Source organism: Malaclemys terrapin, chromosome 18 (genome assembly GCF_027887155.1).
Source record: "Malaclemys terrapin pileata isolate rMalTer1 chromosome 18, rMalTer1.hap1, whole genome shotgun sequence".
In the NCBI taxonomy this organism is placed as follows: domain Eukaryota; kingdom Metazoa; phylum Chordata; order Testudines; family Emydidae; genus Malaclemys; species Malaclemys terrapin.
In genome coordinates this window covers 12,929,950-12,955,751 of record NC_071522.1, presented here as the reverse complement: position 1 = coordinate 12,955,751, position 25,802 = coordinate 12,929,950, and the positions used below count along the sequence as shown (strand labels likewise).

General features: G+C 39.3%; 1 protein-coding gene and 1 non-coding gene across 3 annotated transcripts in view; both read left to right on the top strand.

Annotated features, from left to right (window-relative positions):
• Window positions 1-386: 386 nt before the first annotated feature.
• On the top strand, window positions 387-457 carry TRNAG-GCC (transfer RNA glycine (anticodon GCC)). Its single transcript has one exon. It is a non-coding gene; the product is annotated as a tRNA-Gly (tRNA).
• CRCP (CGRP receptor component) overlaps window positions 410-25,802 on the top strand; it is a 38,535-nt gene continuing 13,142 nt past the window's right edge. Inside the window, exons 1-4 of one of the 2 annotated variants that reach the window (XM_054008344.1) lie at window positions 410-454; window positions 5,504-5,540; window positions 12,580-12,678; window positions 15,564-15,658. In XM_054008344.1, coding sequence (XP_053864319.1) covers window positions 453-454; window positions 5,504-5,540; window positions 12,580-12,678; window positions 15,564-15,658 — 233 coding nt within the window. In that variant the 5' untranslated portion in view covers window positions 410-452. Of the gene's footprint in view, window positions 455-498; window positions 734-5,503; window positions 5,541-12,579; window positions 12,679-15,563; window positions 15,659-25,802 lie in introns of those variants that run through there. The other variant, XM_054008343.1, reaches the window with a different exon arrangement.

Genomic DNA, 25,802 nt, shown 5'->3' with positions numbered 1-25,802 from the left:
ATGGACAAGTGAGATATGTTTTTCCCCACCATTATTATCCTGGTAAAGGGTAGCCAAGAGTTTTGGAACCAGAGCTAATGACATTCCAGGACATTTTTGCAAGGCTTCTATATGTACTGAGTTTTCTATCCACAGTGACTAATTAATTTTTTAATAGGCAAGTGGAATATTCTTCCCTCTCACCTCCTCCTCCCAAAAAAAGTATTGTCAGGATAAAAGGGGGACAAGTATATTTTGAAGATAGGTGAGTGAATTTTCAGGGCATTTGTGAAAGGCTTCTATATATTGGACACATTTCGGTCAGTGTATATGGAAAACAAAAACCAGAGAATCAGTCAATCGCTTTTAAATTAAGTAGAGGGTAGTGAGTGTTTTTGTTATCACCTGCATTGGTGGTTCAGTGGTAGAATTCTCGCCTGCCACGCGGGAGGCCCGGGTTCGATTCCCGGCCAATGCAAGTATCGCTTTTTGCCCCTGCTTCTCCCAGAGTAACTTGGATTCAATACTTTTGCCTCTGCGGGTCTCTCAGGCGATGGGGATGGGCCCCCGCCGCGGACCACAACAGTAGAAGGGCCCCAGGGCTGCGCGCTCTGAGTCAGGCGGCCCCAGCGCCGAGCTCCGCCAGGAGGCCCCAGTGCGCGGCTCCGCGGGGCCTAGAGCTCTAGGGGCGGGGGCGGCCTCGGCGTGCGGCTCCGCCGGCGGGCAGGAGGCGGCGGGTGGACGAGATGGAAGTGTAAGGAGCCTCGGCGCGCGTGTAGGCCGCTCCCGGGCGCCGCGTGGGCGCGGCTGAGGGACCCCCTCCCTCCCCTCCGCCGGCCGAGCACCCACCGAAAGGGGACCCCCTCCTGGGGGTCTGGCTGGAGGGGGAGCTGGGGGAGCCTCTCCTGGGGGGGGGGTCTGGCTGGAGGGGGAGCCTCTCCTGGGGGGGGGGGGTCTGGCTGGAGGGGGAACTGAGGGAGCCCCTCCCTCCCCCCGCCGGCCGAGCACCCACCGAAAGGGGACCCCCTCCTGTGGGGGGTCTGGCTGGAAGGGAAGGGGAGCCCCTCTTAGGGGTGGTGTCTGCCTGCGGGGGGAATTGGGGGAGGGGAGCCCCGCTGGGGGGGGGCGTCTGGCTGGAGGGGGAGCTGGGGGACGGGAGCCCCAATTGGGGGGGTCTGGCTGGAGGGGGAGGGGAGCCCCTCTTGGGGGTGGCGTCTGCCTGCGGGGGGAACTGAGGGAGGGGAGCCCCGCTTGGGGGGTGTCTGGCTGGAGGGGGAGCTGGGGGAGGGGATCCCCTCTGGGGGGGTTTGGCTATAGGGGAGCTCCTCTTGGGGCGGGGTCTGGCTACAGGAGTGGGATGTGGACTTTAAAGGATAAGGGGACCCCCCCACCCCCGTTGGTTGGGATCTGTCTGAACGGGGAGCTGAGCATGGTGTGTGAGTTGTTTTCTGGGGGCTTCCCTTTCCGTTGGGGCTGACTGAGAATTTTGTGTAGGAGGTGGGATCCTGACCCCACAGGGCTGGTGAGGTGAGGTGAAATTGCCCCTTAAACCTGTGGGAGTGAGGGTTCTCCCTCACCCATTTGCCAGCTGCTTCCGTGGCCAAGGTCAGGGCTGCAGAAGGTGGTGGTGTTTGCACTTTGACAGTGTTGTGTCCCAAAATCACAGGGGTCTGTACTCTGCCAAGGCTGAACCTTGACATCTAGTGCTTCCCATCACGATACCACATCAGAATAATTGTTTTCTGACCTCATCCGTGCTATGTAGTATCATCCTGCACTGATGCAGAATTGAGGTGGGATGCAGGACATGGCTGCAAAGTACTATGTGGACCCATGAAATATACGAAGGGTAGTAGCTTTGCATGGTGGGTGCAGTGCTTTGTTGCACCCCAAATCTAATAATCACCTCACTTTCTCCCTGTGTAAATTTAAGAGGAACATTGGGGAGGCAAGGAGGCAAAATACTTTGAATATGTTAAAAACTGTAATTATTTAGGTATTGATACTCCAGATTAGGCCAGTGCTCTTGGACAGTTTGTTAACAGTTTTCTAATGAGAAACTGCATTTTTGTTTGCTGGAAAAATGTTGCTGAAACATCTATTTGAGTAAAACACCATGCGAATAGTTTTAACCCTCTAATAAAACCATCCTTTCTAGTCAGACGTGCATGGATATAACATTCTCCCCATCTTTTCTCTGTTCTTGCCATAAAGTCAAATCCAAATCTTGCTTTTGAGGCTCCTTGGGGACCTTTATGCCTGCTTGCAAGAATGGAGCAGACTGGCACAGAGAGGATAGAAACATAATCTGCATGTGCCTACAATTCGAAACACAAGAGGCAAGTCAAATTCTTGCCTAGCCTACAAACCTTCAAAGCAATTAAGGCAAACAAACAAAAATAAACAAAAACATGAAACAAAATTAAAAATCAAAACAAACAAACCAGAAAGTTACTACAGCGGAAGAGTGCTGGTTCAGGGCAGTAGTGCTAGGAACTCCAGCAATTTGTTTTATATCTGGGTGCTGTGCATGTATACAACACAAACCTATATATTTCTAAATAGGCAGTAGTACTCACTTCCAAAAAGTTAAACTACCATTTTGGCAATATCTCTGAGGCACAAAATAATCTAATTTTTCATTTAATCTATTTTGAAGTTTAAAAATGAATTCTAGAGATAATTATTAAACTAGTCTTTATAGAAAGCAAGTTTCATAAATGTTGAGTTGTGCTGTTATCTACATACATACAGCACTGATTTCTGATAAATATGGGTATTAAGGTACTAGAATCTCAGCTGATGTATGTCGGCATAGCTTCTTCACTGACATCAGTGGACCTAACAGTGTTCTATACTATCTGAGACGCGGTCTCTCCATTCTTATAATTAAAGCTACTTAGTGAAATTTAGAGGTGGATACTGAAGAGGGGTGTTGTTTTTATTAAAAATATAGGACCGTATTCTGTCAGCCTTAAACCGAGTTGCACTTTTTAGAGTAATGCCCCTGCCCTGGAAGCTACTGTACTTAGAAGGACGTCTGTGTATGCACAAAGCAATTAGCAGGATCAGGACATAAGGGGCTATTCAACATGTGACAGGATCTGGCCCATTGAAAAATTCCTACTCATTCCTTTGATGAATAGGACCTATCATAACTGGGGGTCTGATCCTGCAAACAAACACTTATGCACATGCTTAACTCTACAGCTGAGCATGGCTCCATTGATTTCAATGCGACTGCTCATGATAGTAAAGTTAGGTATGTGTGTAAGTGGTTGCAGGACCCTGATCCTGCAGTGAGTCCGTGGGAGTGGACCTTTGCCCAGTGCTGAGACCCATTGAATGTGGTGGGAATATTGTGCAGTCCACCCCATGTAGAACTCTCAGCCCTGTTGGGGCCTAATGAACTAACACCCCCATCTTGTTCCTCAAGCAGTCCTTAGAAGAAGAAAATCTTCAGATAAAATTGTCACAAAGCTCTCGAAATTCAAAGATGAACATTTGTTATATTCCTCCCCCTCTCTCCCCCCCCCCCCCCAAAAAAAGTTCACAAAATGTTTTGGTTTAGAAATGGAATGTAGTTTCAATGTTAGAAGCATAAGGTGCCAATAATAATTTTTTAAAAATAAGGGCTCCCATACAGTAAAATAAATAGTATTATATCAAGAAAAATCTTTCAGTAATATTTCACTTAGTACAGCAATTAAGGCCATTGATAACTCTTGAAGGGACTCTAATACATCACAGAGTTGGTGTTGAAATCAAGTCAGTTTTCCTTTTCCGTTCAACTCTGAGTCAGCGGAGTGCTATGTTTAGACATCTGATATAAAACTATATATCGAACTGATATAAAAAATAAAATAAGTTCTGGTATTTTATGTACATTCTTTTCTTTAAATCTTTTGGTTGGTTATTTTTTATTACCCATAAGAGGGCTGGGACAGATGTGAAAACTGAAGTCTATACTTTATAAACGGTGCCAGTTTTTCATAAAGAGGTAACTCAACTTGAATAAGCACACTAGCAATAATGTTTCTAGTGTATTGTTCAGTTTAAAATCCTACTAGCCTGTCAAAATATAAAATGTTGGGAAGATCCAAGGTCTGGATGGGTTTAGGTTTGGCACACATTGGTACATGAAAACAGTTTAAGCCATTGTGCCCTAAAAGGCCCTGAACTGTAGAGGTGTACAGTTTTAAAAACAAACCAATCCTTTGACTTAAATGTAGTTTAAAAAGACCCACATCCTGCAAACCTTGTGTTTACTGCACATAATCATCTCACTTTTTTAATTGGATGATTTTATATGTGATTCTTCCATGGCATTATTATTATTTATAACAAAGAATGTCCTCATCCATAAAGATTTCTGTGGCGATTGACTGAATGCAAAGATTCCAAAGAACTGCATTTACCAAATAAACAAAAGTGATATGGTTCGTAAAACATGAATGAAAACTGATGTGTGTGTGTGTGTAAGCTTACTTGCTGAAGATTCTCTCGAGTCAGCTTAGGAGGTCCCTTTCATTTAAAATCAATAATAGCACCTATGGAAGTTTGTGGAAGGCATTTAGCTTGTTTGAATGTGATGAATGTGACAGTTCTATTCAAACAGTTGACTACTTGACAATACATTCTACCTTTTTATATGGTGCAACACAGACCTCAGAGAAAAGCGTTTTTTGTGTGTTTTGTATGGTAACTTTCTGTTGTTGTTACTACTGTCCGTTTGCTCAGCAGAATGTATTGTGCTCTTGGCTAGTTTTTCTACATAACATTTATTTATTTATTTATTTTAGAAAATAAAATTACAGCATCCTCTACTTAGTTAGGGCATGCTTAACTCAGAGCAAACCTGTTTAGGCTAATGATAGTGAATGTCAATGATTCTTGGTTAATTGGGATAGAATTATTATACGTTTCACTTAATAGGGAAGCATTTGGTTAGTGGGAAGCTCTAAACTTCAGTCTGCTAGTGTAGAACTTGTCAAATAAACATTAAAAGAACAAAATAAAGATGAAGTGCAATGAATATTTTATTCTTTCATTTCTATTGTGTACTGTATATTTTTTTCTTTTTTATAATAGTCTTCTGTAATGGTTCTGCCTATCACTCTTCACTCAGGGAGTTTTATCTAATCCTGGAGTAATGGGGCAGGTTCTTAATTAGGATGATAAGCCATTCCTTGGGGTGTCCCAGTTCAGAGGATTCTGTTGTGCAAGTTAAACACTTCCTGATGCTTTGTGGACTAAGTTGTAGCCAAATATTCTTAAACAGTTAGTTTGTGTAATAGCTGCATTTGGAGTGTGCAAAAATAAGTAACTCCGAAAAACAGCAATAGCCAGAAATTATAGAGGATTTAACAGAATTGTGATCCTGAAGATTTTATTAAAAAAAAATCTCAGAAATTAACAAGAAGTGTTCCTTTTTTTTTTTTAGTGTCCACACAGATCAGCAAAGAATAGAGAATAGATTTTTGACAGTTTCATTTGAGACATGCATAATTTTTTTGTTTTCCAGGAAAGACGCAAATGCTGCATTGCTGAGTAACTTTGAGGTAAGTTTATTTGTACCATGATTTTAAACTGACAATTTATACTCCTTTTGATGTCAATGAGAGCATGTCCTGGTCCAAATACAAATAATGTCTCCAGGGAGTTGTAACCAGGGAATTAAGGAGATTTGTGTATAACTTTTGATTTTTCACATTTGAATTTTTTGTTTTTATAGGTTTGGTAAAATGGGGTCTATTCCTGGCTTTAAAGGGGACCTAGACAAGTTCTTATTCTACTGTTTGCATGGTGAATGTGAGCAGGGTTTGATCCCAAATCTGTGAAAAAACAAAAAAACCCCAAACCCAAATATTAGTGTTGTATGTGTGTCCTCAAATCCATGAGAAAATAGTCCTTCAAAACATCAATAATTTTAATGATTATCTTTTCTCTTCTCCCACATTTTTATGTTACCAATTTGCTGAATACCCTTACTTTGTTTGTATGCAGTATTCATAACCTGGGGTCAGATTCTCTTTTACACCAGTTTTACATCTGGGCAACTGCCCTGGTTTCTTTGCAGTTATACTGTTCTCTCATCAGGCCCAAAATCTTTAAAGTTGTCAACTTTGTACCTGAGGAAAGTAATGCCTAAATGGACATTTTTAAACCAGTCTTAAGACAGAAATGAATATACAGCCAAGAGAATGATACATGAAAATAAAAAATTAATCCTACAAAAAGTGGAAACATGGACAAATTACTAAGGATGAGTACAGAAGAATAGCGTGAGCCTGTAGAGATAGAATCACAAAGGCTAAGGCACAAATTGAGTTACTCCTAGAAAAGGACATAAAAGGCAATAAGAAGCGGTTCTATAAGTGAGTTAGGAGTGAGAGAAAGATGAAGGAAAGTGTAGGTCCACTACTTAGTGGGGAAGGAGAGTTAAGAATACATGACATCAAGAAAGCTGAGGTGTTTAATGCCTATTTTACTTCATTCTTTGCTAATGAGGTTAATAGTGACCAGATACTTCACACAATTAATATTAACAACAAGGGGAAAGGTGCATAAGTCTGAACTGTGAAAGAACAGGTTAAAAAATGTTTAGATAAACTAGATGTATTCAAGTCAGTAGGCCTGATGAAATTCACCCTAGGGTACTTAAGGAGCTAGCTGAAGCAATCTCAGAACTGTTAGCGATTATCTTTGAGAACTCTGGTGGACAGGTGAGGTCACAGATGTCTGGAGAAGAGCAAACACAGTACCTATCTTTAGAAAGAGGAACAAAGAGGACCCAAGCAATTATAAAGCAATCACCATAATATCAATACATGGAAAGATACTGGAACAAATTATTAAACAATCAATTTGTAAGCACCTACAGGATAATAAGGTAATAAATAATAGCCAACGTGGATTTTCAAGAGTAGGTTGGTCTGGTATGATTTGACTGAGTTAGTGACCTAGTAGATGTGAGGGAACTGTAGACATAATATATTTTGATTTTAGTAATGCTTTTGACACGGTCCCACATGACATTCTTGTAAGCAAACTGGGGAAATGTAGTCTAGATGAAATTACTATATGGGTGGTGCATAATTGGTTGAAAGACCATACTCAAAGAGTATTTAATAATGGTTTACTGTCAATCTGGGAGGACATATCTAGTGGGGTCAAATGGGGTCAGTCCTGGGTCCAGTTCTATTCAATATTTCATTAATGACTTGAATAACGGAGTGGAGAGTATGCTTATAAAATTTACGGATGACACCAAGCTGGGAGGGATTGCAAGCACTTCGAAGGACAGGATTGAAATTCAAAAGGATCTCGACAAATTGGAGAATTGGTTTTAATTCAGCAAGATGAAAGTCAAGAAAGACAAGTGCAAAGTACTACACTTGGGAGGGAAAACTCAAATGCAGAACAACAAAATAGAATAACTGTTTAGGCTAGGGATTGGCAACGTTCGGCACGCGGCTCGCCAGGGTAAGTACCCTAGCGGGCCGGGCCAGTTTATTTACCTGCTGACGCGGCAGGTTCGGCCGATCGCGGCCCCCACTCGCCGCGGTTCGCTGTCCCGGGCCAATGGGGGTGGCAGGAAGCCGCAGCCGACACATCCCTCGGCCCGCGCCGCTTCCCACCGCCCCCTTTGGCCCAGGACGGAGAACCGCGGCAACTGGGGGCCGTGATCGGCCGAACCTGCCGTGTCAGCAGGTAAATAAACTGGCCCGGCCCGCTAGGGTGCTTACCCTGGCGAGCCGCGTGCCGAACGTTGCCAACCCCTGGTCTAGGCAGTAGTACTGCTAAAAAGGATCTGGGGTTTATGGTGGGAAAAGCTAATATTATTCTGTGGTGTGTTAATAGGAGTCCTGTTTGTAAAAGATGGGAGATAATTGTCCCATGTTACTCAGCCCTGGTGAGGCCTCATCTGAAATACTGTGTCCAGTTCTGGGTGCACATTTGAGGAAAGATGTGGACAAATTGGAGAGAAGAGGAGAGGAACAAAAATGACAAAAGGTTTAGAAAACCTGACCTAACAGGAAAGGTTAAAAAAAAAAGTTGGCATATTTCATCTTGAAAAGAGAAGGCTGAGGGGAAACCTACTAACTGTCTTCAAATATAGTTGCTATAAAGAGGAGGATGATCAATTGTTCTTCATATCCACTGAAGATAGGACAAGAATTATTGGGTTTAGTCTAAAGCAAGAGACATTTAGGTTTGATATTAGGAACAGCCTTTCAACTACAAGGATAGTTAAGTACTGAAACAGGCTTCTAAGGGTCGTTTTGAATCCCTGTTCTTAAAAACAGGTTAGACAAATACCTGTCAGGAATGGGCTTAGGTATACTTGTTCCTGCCTCAGCACGGGGCTGGACTAGATGACCTTTCAAGGTCCCTTCCAGCCCTACATTTCTGTGATCAACTGCTGAATCCATTTTCATGTTGCAGAGAAAAACAGAATTAGAACTGGAGGAAATCTTTGCAAAAAAAAAAAAAAAAATCAATCCAGATGTTTTCTGAAACGGCTGCTGATAACAGGGTCACTATTTCATGCTTAACTTGAACCATCCTGAAGCTCAGAACTCTCTGCCGTACCTACTGAAATTAAAGTCGGTGCTTTAAAAAAAAAAAGCTCTTTGTAAGTCTCTTACAGCTTGGTTTTAAAAGATCTTGGAGTAAGTCCACACTACAGAAAAAATGTCTTTTCTTAACATGGTAAAATCTCAGTAATGGCAAATAGTTTGTTGTTTGGAAATGTGTTAGTGGGGCCAGGTAAACTCTAGAGGGGAGCCTAGGGTTTACCTTGACCTGCTAACACATATGAGAACTACAACTGCCTTGTCTTCATTAAGATTTTACCATGTTAGTTAAGAAAACACCTTTTTTTTTCTTAGTGAAGAGAAGGCCTTACTGAGCCTTTTTTACAGTCTTCAGAGTGAAAATGCCTTTTTGGTGATGGTAAGATGGAAATGTGACATTAGTATGAGGTGCAAATTCAATCAGGTAACTTGCGGATTTCAGTGCATTTTTTTTAAAGGCTTTAAAAACCATACATTTTTCTTCAGATTATTTCCTTGCTGAAGTTTTGGGGTTATATATCCATTTCATCCTGATTTTGAGCTAAGTCTTGAAGTGTTTGACGAGGGCAGAGTATGCCACCTGTCAGTCATTAGAAGATCTTTAATGAAATATTTGGAAGGAATCTTATTGTTTAAGAAATAGAAAATAGCCCATGGTTTTATGTCAGAGGATGTAAGTGTGGTATTAAATATCTATTTAAAAAAATCTACCATCTCAGAATGGAAAGCAAGAAGTATGGAAGAAATTATGGCTTGCTGCAGAATCAGACCTTTCCAATTCTTCTCTGTATTCCTTTTCAACATGCCAGGATGTTATGGTAGCATTTGGTATGGATCCTACCTTTCATGTACAAGAAGAATTCTTGCATTGTGTAAATCTTCTGGCACCCCAGAACAAGGGCCCAGTGCAGTGATGTGCTGATCACTTTGCAAGATCGGACCCTTAATTATATGCACTAAATATCTGCACTTATTAAAACCACTTTCTGTCCCTTGGTCTGTGCCATCATCATCTTAGCCTCAATGCCTCCCCACTATTGCCATATGTACCCATATGTGCTGAGTGAGAAAGTGAAAGGAAGTGGCAAATGGAATTACTGATGAGACTGCTCATTCACCATTTCCCTTTCTCAGCATAGTTGTCTCAGCACATATAGCTTTTTAATTCTTTTCAGGAAGGGATTTGCAGTGTCTGCAGCTGTAAGCATTTTAAGCACATTTTTCAGCACTCTTCTGTTTACAGATTCCTCTAAAACTAGTATCCTCTTTCTCTTGGGCTGCTATTTGTGCCTTCGTTTCTTCAATTGCAGCTTGACGAGGGTGTCTAACTCAATCAGTGCCAAGCTAATATTTTGCATTAAAAATGTCTGAATGAAGCACACGACTGTGAGTCAAGAGATCTGGGTTCTATCCCTGATTCTTTGAAAGATTTCCTTGGGCTAGTTGCTTCACCTGTTTGTGCCTCATTTTCATCATCTGCAAACAACACTTGCCCGTCTCAGTAGTGTATTGGTATGTACTGTGGTATAACGTTAATGTGTTCACAGTGTATTGAGATCCTCAGGTGGCAGGTGCTATAGATGTGCAAAATTATAGGAAATGATATCCCACATAGGATTAGGGCTAGTCATGTTTCTCTTGACCACAGTTAGAAAATGCCAACTAGTGTTGAAGGAACTGTGCTGACGAAGATGAAGGCAGGGGGAATCTTGCACAATATACTTTCTTCCCTATCTCCTTCTATAAGAGAAAATATTACAAAAGAGTAGTGCATTGGTTAGAATAAGTAAAGTGTAAATGCAGCTCTAATTCACTTTCCCTCATTTAACCTGATATTTATTTGTATGTAGGTTTGTGGAATCAGTGTCCTCTTTCAAGTCCCAGTTTGGTTATATTTACTTGTACTGTATTTAGTATATAAAGACTGCACTTTGTCTGAAGATCAGTTATAGCAACATTTGCTGTAATGGCAGAGTTACTGGTAACATTGCTCATCATATTTCATTGTTCTATGAACCAATTTTTACAATAATTTTTACAAGGCCATGGGATTTATAAGTGAAACTTGAGTGGGGCGTGTTAAAAACTAAGGAAGCAGAAATAGAAGAGTGTCCATTACTTAGATTTTGTTATCAGCTTTGAACATATTGGGAGGCATGAGGTGAAGGCACTCACAATAAGTGCACAAGTAGCCAAGTTGTTCCCAGGCAATGCAATTGTAGTTTAATACGGATCTGTGGTTAGGGATCCAGAATTTAAGGCAGCAAGCAGCATTGCTGTTAAAGTAAGTTTAAAAATTACAACAGACAATTCAGAAATGGGGCACGTAAGCAGTATTTATTTTTGGTCTATTGCAACCTTAAAAATAATACCATCTGCTACTCTGGGCCCGAATATAATGAGTACAGTATAAATGCTTAGATAGAGAAAAACTGTTTTTTAACTAAATATTTAGAGAATTCTTTTTTAGACTTAAAATCTACTCCCTCTTCTGAGCTCATTAGTGACGTGCCAGAATGCCTTATTCCAGGACAATATATGCATCAGAAGAGACTCTTGGTATCAGGGCATGGAGACTCTTGGTATCAGTGATGACCCATAAGGATGCATTTGCGGGGGCTCTCTGTGAACACAGAACTTTCACAGAGTATAAAAGGAATTTTAAATAGATGATTTAAAACATTTCTGTACTGAATGCCTCCCACAGCCTGGCTGGGAGCACTTAAGCATGTGAACCACTGAAGCCTAAGTGCTTTGCTGCATTGGGGCCAAAAAGAATAACAGAAGTTGTCTTTACATTTTACTACAGTTCTGACTGTCATGCAAGAAGATGTAGCAACAGTGTAGTAGGTTTGTCAATACTTTAGTTTAGAAACTGAAACATAATTTAGTTTAAAAATTCTTATTACATAAAACATCAAATAGTTAATTTCATTCCTACAGTTTTGAGCATTCAAAAATGTGGAGACGTCTTTATTACTCTTTTTTCAACAATATTGCTGCTTGTATTGATTTTTTCTAAGGAACTCGTGTACTAATAAAATCTATTGAAGTTTTTATACCATACTTATCACTGTGGCATCTGAGCACCCTGCTAAGCTGATCCCAGAAATACTTACTAGTAAGCATAGTGCTCACTGCAAGCAGCCCCACTGAAGTGAATTTATCGGAGCACCACTACACTTAGTCGTGTTTGCAGCATCAGGCTCTAATTTTGTAGGCTCGTTACAGAAACACAATTGTAGGGCACACATTCTTCTTGAACCTACAGCACACTTAAGTTTCTGTAAAACAGAATATTTTGAATATTTTTCTTTTAATATTGTAGGTTAATCCGTATACACACATTACATACTATAACATAGGGCCATATCCTGCAGCCGGTATTCCAGCAACAGGCACATTGATTTCAGTGGGAGTTTCAATTGAGAGCTGCAGGGTGTGGCACATAGCCAGCAGTTGCACGGAATAGAGTTAAGTGGCTGATAGTTTCATTCTGGTAACCACTTTTTCCATGGGGGCTTTTGGGTAAGGCTTCAACAAGTGCTGATAGTCCATTCAAATATCTACAGGCTTTGGTCCAACACTTCCTACATCTTTTTGTTCAACATACACCTCTACCCCGATATAACGAACACGAATTAGGATATAACGCAGTAAAGCAGTGCTCCGGGGGGGCGGGGATGCGCACTGGTGCGCATCAAAACAAGTTCGATATAGCGCAGTTTCACCTATAACACGGTAAGATTTTTTGGCTCCCGAGGACAGCGTTAATATCGAGGTAGAGGTGTAATTCAAGACCAATAACCATAATTTAGAACGATCTGCTGTCTCATCATTTCTTGTATACAAATAATTTTTCCATTACCAAAATGTCTCCATTTTAATCCCACAGTCAGTCACTAGCAGGGCAATCTTTTGTAGTTGATTGGTAATATTTAATAACACATGTTTAAAACATGGCAGTAGAAAAAATGCTAAACTAGTTCAAAAAAATCTTTTAATTTTTTTTTCTTTTTAGGTGTTCCAGTTACTTACCGATCTTAAGCAGCAGCGCAAAGATAGTGGAAAACACAAACAGAGCTCTGGCCAGCAGAATCTGAACACTATCATGTACGAAGTGAGTAGAGCTATAGCCCTTAGCACCCTAACAGAAGTCAGAGGCTGGCTTGTATCACAGTGTTCATCATTTACAATCACACATGCAAAATTGTCTTGGAATTTTCCTACTCATGAATGTTGTTTCAGTAAATACATATTTGACTTTTGTAATATAACTTTCCTCCCCAGAAAATCTGAAAGTGGTGCTTAAGCTGCGCACGTACAGCACAACTGAAATACAGCTGGAAAGTGCTGGCTGGCTGGTGTGCACCATCATGGAGGAAAGGAGCAATTTTGGTCAAGGACACAAGGACAAACTCCTGCTCTTATGAAAACGGCCAAAGGATTTTTAATGTTTATAGAGAGCAGACAGGCTGTGGCTCTGGTTTTGAGGTGTCATTCAAAAGACCTCAACACAGCAAACTACATTCAATATATTTTTAAGCCTGCCAGCACATGCTGCCTGTATTTGAATCTGTACTTCCAGGGAGGCTAGGAGTTTCAGACCTGAGGTTTAGAACTCACATGGTCTATAGATTTCTCTGTTAAAAACAAATAAATTAAATTCTCCAACTAAAAAACAAACTACTGTCTTGGATTACACAGTCTAACTAAATTATACATTCAGTCACGGGTAAATTCAGTATTAAATATTTGATGTGTTGTTAGAAAAATCTTTAAAACTATTATTTACTGATCGTTAACATGATGGGATGGTTCTGAATATCTTAAATTAGCAGCTTTATCAAATGTAATTACTTAAAAAAATTGTAGTCTGACCTCTGGTGGCCGTGGAAGAGAATTGTCTTTAATATCAGCATGGTTAATACTGGGCCAGTTCCAGCTTTCCTGGCCTGCATGAATTGACTGCTGGGGAACTATTCATGCGAGCAAGATTTCATCCAGGCTTACTTTTTTTGTTTGTTTTTTGTCTGAAAGGACAAAATTGCAATTTATAAGCCTTAGATTTGATAAAACAGAAGTTTACAAAAATCTAATTTAATTTTACATTGAGATTTACTATCTCATTCTGATGTGTTTCAAATATATGGGGCAAATGACCATTCTGTGATTATATTTATGTCTAAACATAATTTACAGTTTAACTCTTTAATTATATTGTTGCCAGTATATGAAATGCTTTCACATGCATTTTGCCATTTAGACATTTATTTGTGCCAGTAGAAAGAGAGAGACTAATTCTAGGTGTACTTGCTTTAGGTACTCAACTTAATGGAATTATTTCTGTCCATCACGCATACAGACTCACAAGTTTTGCACATGCATGTGCCCACTGGTATTGCAGTTGCTGGATCTATCTTAGTAAACAGGAACTGAATTTTGATGTGACCCTAATATGACATTTTTATACTTTTAATTGATTTTTTTAATGGAAGAAGCAGCAGAGTTTTGAAAAGAAATCATTATAGAATTGAAATAGCGCTGTGTTCCTCTAATAGAAAATGGTATTTTAATGGGGAAATTGGTAAATAATAGTAATGTTTAGTATGTTTGTACTTTTTTATTTCAGAAAAATGCAAGAATTCTCTGGAATCCTGTTCTGATCCCAATTCCTTATAGTGGGTGTTTTTCAAGCAATGCTCACAAAAGCTCATAAGTTATTGTCAAATTAAAAAGGGAGCTGTAAACTGCAGTCTTCATATACTTAAAATATACTTCATATACTTTAAAACTAAAGCAGGGATTCTTCACCAAGCCTTCCATTTAGTTAGGATGACAGGCTCAGATAAGTTGAAAGATGTATTATCTGTCATCTTGGATTCTCATTCATTTAAACAGAGAAACAAAGCATAACATATCCTTTAAAGCGTATGTTAGTGTAAAAGGTCAACAGAGCAGGGAAGTGAATTGTCTCACTGAAAATATCTGAATAAATTACTACAATATCCTTGCAAAGTTTTTTTTAATTGTGATCTGCATAAATAACTTCTGAGCTCTTTGGGAAAGCACTGCCAGATATGCCGATTACAGTACGCTTTCAGCTGTAAAAGATGAAAACATCCTTATGCTGGAAGGCTTTGTTTCAGTTGTGGAGCTCAAATGAGCTATTTATGGCCTGGCAGTGAGAGTACCATTGGCACTGAATTCATGAACACTTGGCAGAAAATAACTTTACATGGTCCCAAGGATGAATACGATAAGGTTCTTCTTCAATTCGGTTTTAACAACTGGATGCCTTTTTAAACAAGGTTTTGAAATCCTCTGTATTGTTAGAATTATACATATACAAAACATTCTAAATCTCTGATGATGTTAAAAATACCTTGGTCCCAATTTGATCTGCCAGTTAAGATATTTCATTCAAATTAATAAAGAAAATGTGTTACAGGTGAATACTCTTTGAATTGCATGTGTTTAAATGCTTAGCACTAAAAAAGGACCTTTCATCCATACACTTCAGTGCACTTACAAATCTGGGTAGATATTATCCCCATTTTACAGATGGGCAAGTGAAGTTACAGAGAGGTCAAGTGATTGTCCAACACTACAGAGGGAACCCTCAAAGTTGGGTTAGAACATAGGAGTTCCTGTCTTTCAGCATTAGACCGTGTCTCTCTGTATGGGCCAACTTCAGAAGGGTTTCCTAGATAAGTGCTGGCATAATTGCCATCACATAATTACTTTTTTATATACTGCCTGTTGCTTACACTTTCAGCAAAAATTAATATGATCTTCGTGAATCAAGGGAAATCCAAATGATTGTGCCAATTATGACAGCACATTCTACCTTCTGAACGATGTTAAAGAACTAAATTCCCCAGTCAGACTTCTCTCAAAAGGAGTGAGGAGATTTTTCATAAACTAACTTGTTTCATAGAGATCTCATATGACTCAAAGCAAAAATAAATGTGTAATAATCTGTTTTTTTCCAACCTTGTGCAGACATTGAAATACATATCCAAAACACCATGCAGATTCCAAAGTCCTGAGATTGTGAGAGATTTCCTCATAGCAATGAAAGGCCATAAACTAACCAAGTAAGTAAAGATCTTCTTTTGAGTACAGGTCTGTCTCATCTTACGCTGTGGTTACGTTCCACAGTCAGCGCCTAAAGCGAAAATCGTGTATAGTCAAAATTACATTGAGTGTAATTGTGGGTAGAATCGCCCGCACTACAGAAACAGTTTGTTTTTTTGTTTTTGCCGACTGTGTAAAGCTGAAATTGCGCATGTTAAATGTGCCTAAGATGTGACAGACCTGTATGTGTATAAGAGTGCATGAGAATATTCAAAACCAGCTCTACATAAAAATAATGTAATAATTTGTCTGCTTTTACTTAACTTGTCTAACCCAGTTCACGGAAAAATGAAGGACAAAATTAAAATTCTCATCCTTTTTTCTCAGATGAACACCTACACACATGCACATTTGCTTTAAATGGATGCTGTTTGCCAAAGTTTTCTCAAACTGTTTGCCTTATAGTGTTCAGCATGAGTTCTCATAGTCAAAATGCAAAGAAGTATTAAAAAATATGTTTGCTGAGGTAGAAACTATGTGAGGTGGATGGATTTTCAGCAAAATAAAAAGGGACGCTAAGAAAAACCTCAGTGTGTTGAGTCATCTTGCTCATTTCTATCCTCAGAAAAATAACTCCATTCCTAAAAAAAATTGATGTCTCCCCAGCAAAGAATAGGCATACTAGTGTGACTGAACATAAGGTCCCCATAGAGATGTATGGGAAATGTGTAATCTGTTGAAGAAACTAATTCTTGCCTGAGTCTGTGAGTTGCGGATGCTCAGCAGCTTCCCAGAATTGTACCCTCTAATTAATTAATGTTCAGCAAATTAAGATATTTCTTTTCCCCTCTCTGTTTTCCTTGGACACTAAAGGTGTATCCTCTGTGATTTCCAGGAAATCTGCGTTCACTTGAATAAACACCCAGACAAGAGCCATAGTCTCTTCTGGGGAATTCAGAGTGGAAGTTTGACTGGCTTCCCTCATACTTCCAACAAGCTTCAAAAACATTTTTTCTCTTAGGCATTAGTGTGAATGGGTATTCCTAGTGCCCGAAATGGCTAGGTCTCCTGCACACCTCATCAAACTGTGAGTGAAGCCTGTCAGAAATTTTCAGGCTCATGAGAACTGGGAGGAGTGAGTCAATTTTTCCCCTCTGTGTAGCTTTAATCTGTTATCTCTTTCCATCCTGCCTTTTTCAAACACAGCTTTTCACAAAGGCTCAGTTGTTTCTAACCCACTTGCTTAACACCACAAGAGAACAGTGTACTCCACGTGGATTCTCTGACCACTTTTTTCTCCTCTGGAGATTCCATAAAGAAATCTTGCTCTGGGGAGAAGACTAATTTGGTTCTGTCCCAAAAAGACACATGTTAAGATTATCTGTCGTGTACAGTACTACAAGGGAAATGCTTACTTCTTTGGAAACAGCAGTAAGTTAGGCAGAAAGAAAATCCATTCAAGCCTTTTGTCTTGTGCCCAGAGTATTAGCAACATTTTGCGGATCATTTTGCATCACACTCAGTGTTGACATTGAGGTACTAGTACTGAGAAGCCACCTGACTTTAACATTAATACTGTCATTTTTGCTTGTGCTGCTTTCATTCGTTTCAACTGTAGTCAACATTAATTGCCAGATAGTATGCCAGCATTGTATCCTACAATGGAGTACTTTACATAGATCCTGTAAACCACATTCATGCAACAAAATTGAAAGCACTCTGGGGATTTCTTAGCAAATTACATAATCTAGGAGGACAATTTCACCTTCAAGCATTCAGACAAGCTCTCCTAATCCCTTCCAGGTCTGACATGGAAGTATTAGTGTGTATGAGAAGAGTCTTTACCATAAAGAGCTGACACTTAAAGTGAGAGAGTTTTTCCTGAAATCCCCATGACAGTCATTTTCTTGTGTAGTCAGCAAGCGTCACTGAATTATATACTGTACATTTCTCCCTGTGCTGAAATACAGGGTCAGTAGTTTGATATTGTGACTAGAGTTAGATGAGGGTGTGAGTTATCACCAGTCCTCTTTGCATTAGCAATAAATTGGGTGATGAAACAGACAACACAATGCATTGTGGATGGTGTAAAATGAGTTAGCAGAGATGAGTTTCATGATCTTGACTTCGCCGATGATACTGCTTTACTAAGTATGATGTGGAACAAGAATGATTGCTCTTACATCAGAGGTAGAATAGGAAGCAGCAAAAATGGGATTGAAAATAAATGTGGAGAAAATCAAGATTATGAAGGTAAGAAACTGGACAACAGATGCGAAAGTGTATGAGGATGGAAAAGAAATTAAACAGGTAAAAAGAGTTCTGCTATCTGGGCAGTGTAATGACGTTTGAAGGTGGCTTTGCTAAACATATTCATGCAAGATGAGGAAAAGCAAACACCATATTTTGAAAAGATGAACAACATCTGGTCAAACAGAAGTCTCCCCATCAAACTAAAGAGAAGATGATACCATGTGAATGTGCTGAGCATGCTACAGTATGGAGCAGAGACTTGGCCAATGGCAGAGATCAGAGGCTTCTCATCACAGATGCCTGTGGAAGAGACAATACATTTTATAGAATAATAAAATAACAGATGTGAGAGGAAGGGAGCTGACAGAGCAGGACATGTTAGAAAATATCATTAAAGAAAGAAGGTTCAGATGATTGGGAGAGGTACATCATATGGAAGATGGGAGACACACTAAGCAAACATTCAGCTGGGTATTCGAGGGAGGAAAGAGAAAGTGAGAAAGGACAAGAAAGAACAGGCAGAAGACAGTGACAGGAGGATCTTGGATGTGCTGGGATCACCAGGGAAAAAGTCCCATAACTGGCAAGTGATTTAGTCCGTGGAGGAACTGTACGGTCTGATGTGTCAATGGCACAGGAAGAACTAAGGTATGCAACTCAATAGAACTATGTGAGAATGAGAAACCTTTTTTCCATTTTATTGCACCTGTTGAACACTAGGGGGAACTGTTATATAGCAGGTTACAAAGTAGCAGCCGTGTTAGTCTGTCTCCCCAAAAAGAACAGGAGTACTTGTGACACCTTAGAGACTAACACATTTATTTCAGCATAAGCTTTCGTGGGCTGCATCCGAAGAAGTGGGTTGTAGCCCACGAAAGCTTATGCTCAAATAAATTTGTTAGTCTCTAAGGTGCCACAAGTACTCCTGTTCTTTTTGTTACCTAGCAGAATTTTAGATGGGTTTGTTAGCTCAGGCGTTGGCTACACTTGCAAGTTAGAGCTCATTAAAATAACTGCCACAAGTCTTTTCTTAGTCCTCATAGCCTTCCGGGATCAGTGGTCTGGTCTGATCTAAATTTCTCATTATTACTGCTGTGCTCAGTGATGTTGATGCATTTTCCAAAACACACTTGTTGGGCGTTTAGCGACCCCTGTGAATTTATTTTTCAGTCCTCTTAAAGAGAGAAAGAACAAAGCAGTAAAATACACTAAAACAATTTAAAACCTCTAGTTTTTAGTGCTTTCAGCCAGTTGGCTTGCTAACGGGCAGTTTCAAAGCCATGCAAATACCTCACTCACTGATACCGTCTGACATGAGCTGTAGCCATACTTGGGCCTCAGGAGCATTTGGATGAAATTCAAGGCTTGGAACAGAGAATTTAAAAGTAAAAAAGCTATAAGTTAACATCCCGGTAAGTTATATAACTACCTAGTTGAGGTCTTATGCTTTAATTAGTTTGTTAGCAAATCCAGCAGTGTTGTATTTGGAAATATAAGGTCTAGCCTGCTTGCTTGCAGTGTTATTTCCTTTCTTATGCGTTTGTTGTTTATTATAATAGATAATAGATTTATAGCTTTGTGTTAGAGGATTTTGGCAGTAACTCAAGGAACCTACAGGCCACATCCAGTATGAGCTAAAGCAGGTTAGCATACATATGTTTGTGACCTTTAGCATGGATGATGAGCTAAAGCAAGTTTGTGATCTTTGACATAGAGAAGTGGCTTACCGATTGCCCTCTACACTTAATGGGTACGCCACAAAGAGCATGGAAATAACAACGACCGGTTCAGGCCAGAAATGACACGTGAGAATGAGCTAATTGACATTAATACCTATGAATATACCAGCCTATAGAGTAAGCATACCCTATAGTATGTGGGTGAGGAAATTAAATGTGGACATAGAAGGTGGGTACATAGTGCTCAGGTGCTATAAAAGGGGCAAACCACCATATTTAGTTAGGTTTTAGGTTAGTTTTTCTTGGGGCTTTCTAGCTCTCTAGCTTCTCCTAAGCTTTTCATCTTCCACCCGAGAATTGAGGAACCTGGACCATCGGACTCTTTTGGCATGCCACAGTCGAGGCTAGTCCTTTGCCTCTTACTACCAGGTTATCAAGGAAGGGTGTGAGTATGTTAACCTAGGAAGTTTTATAGCAAATGATATCACATGTACCTCTAAGACACAACAGTATTATTTCCATTTTAATTCTGATTGATTACTTTTCCATTTGATTACTATTCCATTTATGTCAATAAAAGTTTTTTCTTGTGTTTTGTTCCCAGCATGAGTGTCCTTGTCATACATCCCGAGGGTCCTTGCAAGACTTTGTGTAGCCTGATTCTGGGACAAAGAGCCTTATTAAGTTCTGATCAGATCAATTGGCGAGCCTATAACCTTTATTAAAATAAACAATAATATTAATACCCTAAAATTAGGCAACAAGGGGAAGATACTGTGTGTCACTCTAGATTTATTTTCCAGGCCTAGTTCTCTGTAGAAGTATCTGATATTTTTCAATGTGGTTGTTAATACGACTTCATTTAAAAGAGCAGGTATCAATCTTATGGTTTGTAATTGAGTTTAAATCGAAATTGACTATTCTCTCATTTTTTCTTGCCTGTATTATGTAATTTTTATTTTGGGAGAATCAATTTTTAGATATCAGGTGGACCTAAATATTTGAAAGTATATTACAGTTAGGACCCAGACATTGTCCTTTTAGTTTTTAAACCGACACATTCAAAGAAATTTGGATCTGAAGATCAGTAGCACTTTAAAATGTATTTCATCCTGTTTTACTGTTGTCACTGACAAAAATTATAACAAAGCAAAACCCTTAAAATGTTTAAGGGTGGGCTGCGTGTTTTGTCATTGCTGTCTCCTCCAGAGTTTTCAGAATGAAAACATTTCTTGGAAGACAAAATGGTACCACTTAAGTAACAGCATAATTTTCTAGCTTCCTGAAAAATATCCATTGTACTTCCCACGCTTCAGTGCAATCATAATTGGGCGTATTATCTACAGAGCAATTCCTGTAACCTTGATTCCAGCCAGAGGCCTAGCGGGGAGTCTTGGCTGACTTAGGAAGATCAGATTTAACCCTATGTGTTTGAAGCATGTGATAAAATATAAAGTAATGGTAGCATATGCCACAATATGATTTTTCTTCTAGCAGCTAGAAAAATTATGTTCCTTAAGTATAAATCTGCCTCCATGCAGAGGGAGGAAATTCTGATTTTTAGCTCTGAATGGTGGATCTTGGCACTGATAGGCTACTCTTCCCACTTGTGCAGATCTCCACCTTTGTTGCAAGAGGAGACTACCAGAGCTCAGACCTGCTGTACAGCACTTGTACTAGATTTTTTCCCATGAGAATGTGTAGAACTTGAAAAGGACAACCTAGAGAGTTTCACTACTTAAAATATCTATATTAATGTTAACGTTTGATTACAAGGACTTGATTAAAAGAGCAAATGTACAAAATTAATTTGGGTTGCTATTGATCACAGTTGGTGCTCCCACCTTAATTTTCACCATAATATTTAATTATTTGCATTTGTTATTGTAGCATCCACAATATGACTTAAATCTGCAGAGACATTGCAAGAGTGTGCTGTTAATTAGATATCTTAGTTAGGGCATGCGCTGCCTAAACGAGGTATGCTATAGCAAGTTAAAGATGGGTTGACCTGAATTCCAAAGTTCCTGGCATTTTTCTGGTATAACTAACCATGAGTTCAACTCAGACCCTAAATTCTTTGCTGTGTATTCTTGTTCATGCAAAGGCTGCATTAATTGTGGGTTCATACTGAGACTGGCAACATTGGGCTCTTGGGAAGATTGTTTTTGATGGAGTTTATAATCAGGTTCTGCATGTGTATATGCTAGCAAGGAACCCTACGTACACTTGTAGGGCATGATCCTATGTGACTTGACATCTGTGAGAGTTTTTTGACATTGGCTTAGACGGGAGCAGATCAGTGTCTGAGCTCTTTGCTCTAATACAATACAGTGGCTGTTCAATCCCGGCTTATATAGTGAGTAGGGGCTAGCCTACCTATTGCTGTTGTCATAGGTCATGGGTTCTTGTTCCGCCATGGCATACGTGAATTTTTTTTCTCTCTCCCCTTCGCCTGCAGCAGCATGCAAGAGAAGAGGAGAGTTCTCCTTTGGGGAAAGGGAGGTCAGGGGCTTGCTGTTTATACGGAGGAAAGAGGAGCTTCCATGTTTCATCCCCTGTGGTATTCTCACAGCACACACTTAGGCTGGTTTACACCTAAATCTTAGGTCCACCCATCTTTGTCACTCAGACTGAAAAATGTTGCCCCCTGAGCACTATAGTTAGGTCAACCTATAGGTCAACCTATACGGACCTAGCTACCTCCTCTCGAAGAGGTGGATTACCTACATCAATGGAAAAACTCCTTCTGTCAATGTAGGAAGTGTTTACACTCCAGCAGCACAGCTGCAGTGTAGACATACCCTTAGAGTACATCTGTGCAAACAGGAGAGGGAACTGCCAACGTGGACCTCCCAGGCACTAGATGCAGCTATATTTATTCCACTTATGTGCATGCTGATTATTTGTTAAACAAATCCCTACCTCTGGATACTTCCTAAACAAATAGTTATAAGACAACATCAGGGGGTAGCCGTGTTAGTCTGTATCTACAAAAACAACAAAGAGTCTGGTGGCACCTTAAAGACTAACAGATTTATTTGGGCATAAGCTTTCGTGAGTAAAAACCTCACTTCTTCCGTGAGGTTTTTACTCACGAAAGCTTATGCCCAAATAAATCTGTTAGTCTTTAAGGTGCCACCAGACTCTTTGTTGTTTTTATAAGACAACATGTTCTTGTTGTAGGTTGCTGAATGAAAAATAACTATGGGAATAAATATTCATACTAATATTAACATACTCACACAGCCTAGTTTTATGATCAACCCAACCATTATCTCGAAATGATTTACCAGCAGAAGATAACCTACAATTCTGATGGTCACAACAGTATTTAGGTCCATCAGTAAATAGATGACTAGTTACTGGTATTCAAATAGCTCCCTTGGTAACTTTTCATAGTTTCCTTTGCGTCTCCAGTTGAAGCCCTGTATATTTTTTTCAAATGCATTGTTTGCAATCATAAATACCCAGTGTTTGAAAGACATTAAAACTCATGCCTGAGACTTCTAATTTTTTTCAGTATAAATTAGTTTTGCAGTTTATAACCTGCTAGGACCTGTTCAGGCATCTTAGGATAAAAAAACATACAAACTGTTCATGTTGCTTTTTGATTTTTGTACCCTGCTGCTAATGCTTTTTTGATGCACTTAGTCATTTTTCTGCAAGGAAGCACTATGATCAAAAGCTCAGTGAAATTGCCCAGATAAAACATTGTAATGACTTGCTACTTTCCTCTTGTAAATTATCCCCTCATTTTTCTGCACATAAATTTTGGAAACTGAGAAGAGTCTGTATGATTTCATCTTTTGTTGAAGCATTTCTCATTGAGATTATATTGTATTGCTGATAAGCCTTCTAAAAACCGACATTATTGGTTATTATGTTTTCTATTGATGACATTTAAGTCAAAACACCCTTTGAGAGATGACCTTGCTTTACACTCTTGGAACCTATATTCCTTGTCTCAAGGAATGATGAGTATTTCTGCTTAACAATCACATTAGATGGTTCTAGTTATGATGTACATTTGTCTATAGTTGTTTTTATTGTTGCCTGTTCTGCCAATAACACGGTATTGTTAACTGGAGATCTGTGTCTTTTAAAATTGTTCTAGAAGAATATAGATAAATAAGACTGAAATTATAACATCTTTAATATTCAGGATGACATAGCTTTGGTTATGTGACCAATATTCAAGGCATAATTGAGAAAAAACAAACAAACAAATTATGATTATGTTCTCTGTAGTGAATAATTATTTAGTAAAAAGTGAGAAAAACCATATTAGGTTTTTCTTTTCCATAATGAATTATGGTACCTCTGGGAAGAAGTGATGAGGGATTTTTGTTTTTCCACAGAATTTTTTTCAAACAGCTGTATTTTTAAAATATCTTTATTATTTCCTGACAGGTACGAGGAGATGGAACCTATTGCTCTGCATTGTTTGGGGGAATAAATAATTCTAAATGTTACATATATCAATGTTAGTTGGAAAACCGACATGCTAAAGATGGTTTGTTAAAACCCAATTTTCCCCATTAATAGAGTTTTTACTTGCAGAGCAAAAATGGTTTTCCAAAACAGCTTCTGCTTTCTGGTAATATTTTGATCCACCATTTTGTTTAGTTTTCATAAAATATATCCTCTCTCCATTCTGTTCAGTGCTGGCTACAACTTTGTTAGTGACTTCTTTTTGGCTAGATGCTATAAATTAGATTATTAAACCTGTGTATTTTTCAGAATTATATATTTGCAGTGGAAACCTTGACATCTTGCTTACTCACCTGATCCCAGCTATTATTTTTTCTGTATTAAGTTTCTTGCCCCTTTTTATTATAACTTTACTTTCTAGAATAAAACTTGTTCAAAAGCTAAAAGATGCTTTAAATGCAACAGTGGCTACTAGCTCTCCCACCTCAAGGGAGGCATCCCATCCAAACTGGGGCTCAAACCGAGTTAAGAAACCATGTTGAAACGTGGGCTCATCATTTTAAACCAGCCCCTAACACAACTGGATTGACCAAAATGCATGCGGCCAGACCATGTTACAAATAATACATATATTTAAATGTTCTAACCTACGACCCTATGGCTAGCCAGTATTTTGTTAGAATTGGTTCTAGCTAGACATTTGTTTAAACACATTTTTCAAACTCGTTTTGAAGTCGAGCGCAGAGAGGGTCAAAATCCAAGGACATCTGCTCCTTCCAGCCTGAAAAACAAGAACAAGAGCCATTGTTTAGGAATAAACAGTTTTTTCCCTTTATTTAGTCAAGGTTTTTTTTCTTGATAGAGGTGATTGGGGTCACCTGGATGGACTGAGTAACATGCATCTTGCAGCAATGGCGGGGGAGGGGAAAACAGAGTTTGAGTGTGTAGCGTGAGGAACTTGCAGTTAGACTATTGTCATTTAATATTAAAAATAATTTTAACTGGTACATAAAGCTTTTCTTTCTCAAAGTGCTTTACAAATATGAATCTCTACAACTCTTCTGTGAGGGAGGCAAATGTTATCCCCCTTTTACAGATCTGGAAGTTGTGGCTTGCCAAAGCCACATAGCAAGCCAAACTGAAAGCCAGGATTAGAACTTGGTATCGCCCATCTCTCAGTCCTGTGCTCAAACCACTGGATCATCCATACTGCTTCCCAGCTCTAGGAAAAAATCATCTTATATGATTACTCAGGTGAACCATGGCCTAATCCAATGCCAGTTGAAGACACTGATTTAGCACCCTTTCCCCAAGCAAGCCAGGACATCTTTTTTATATGGGGTGGGGTGGTTTTTTTTGTTTTGTTTTGCTTTTTTTATAATATTCTTTTACGAGTGTAGGTTTTTTCCTTCTGTGATTGTTTTTCCACTTTAATTGTAGCATTAGAACATTTTATGCTGGTATCTTTAATCAGCATTCATTCTTACATGTCTGTGTCTTCAGCTGCACACAATAGTAATGAACTCCAACAGTAATAAACACTTTCTTTTAGACAGAAAGCAGCCAGCAATGTGACCTCAGCTCAGTTCTAAATCCAGCTACACTCTTAACAGACACTGTATTGTTGTAAACAAACTTGGGATTATTGGTAGAGAAATCTTCATAAATGGCTAATATGGAAAAACAGTGGAGGTATATTCAGAGTTCCCAGAGACTAGAAGCATATTGGATTCTTATCCTTGACTCTCCAAAACCAAAGCAAAGCTAATGAGTACAGGAAATGAGTCTAATACTGACT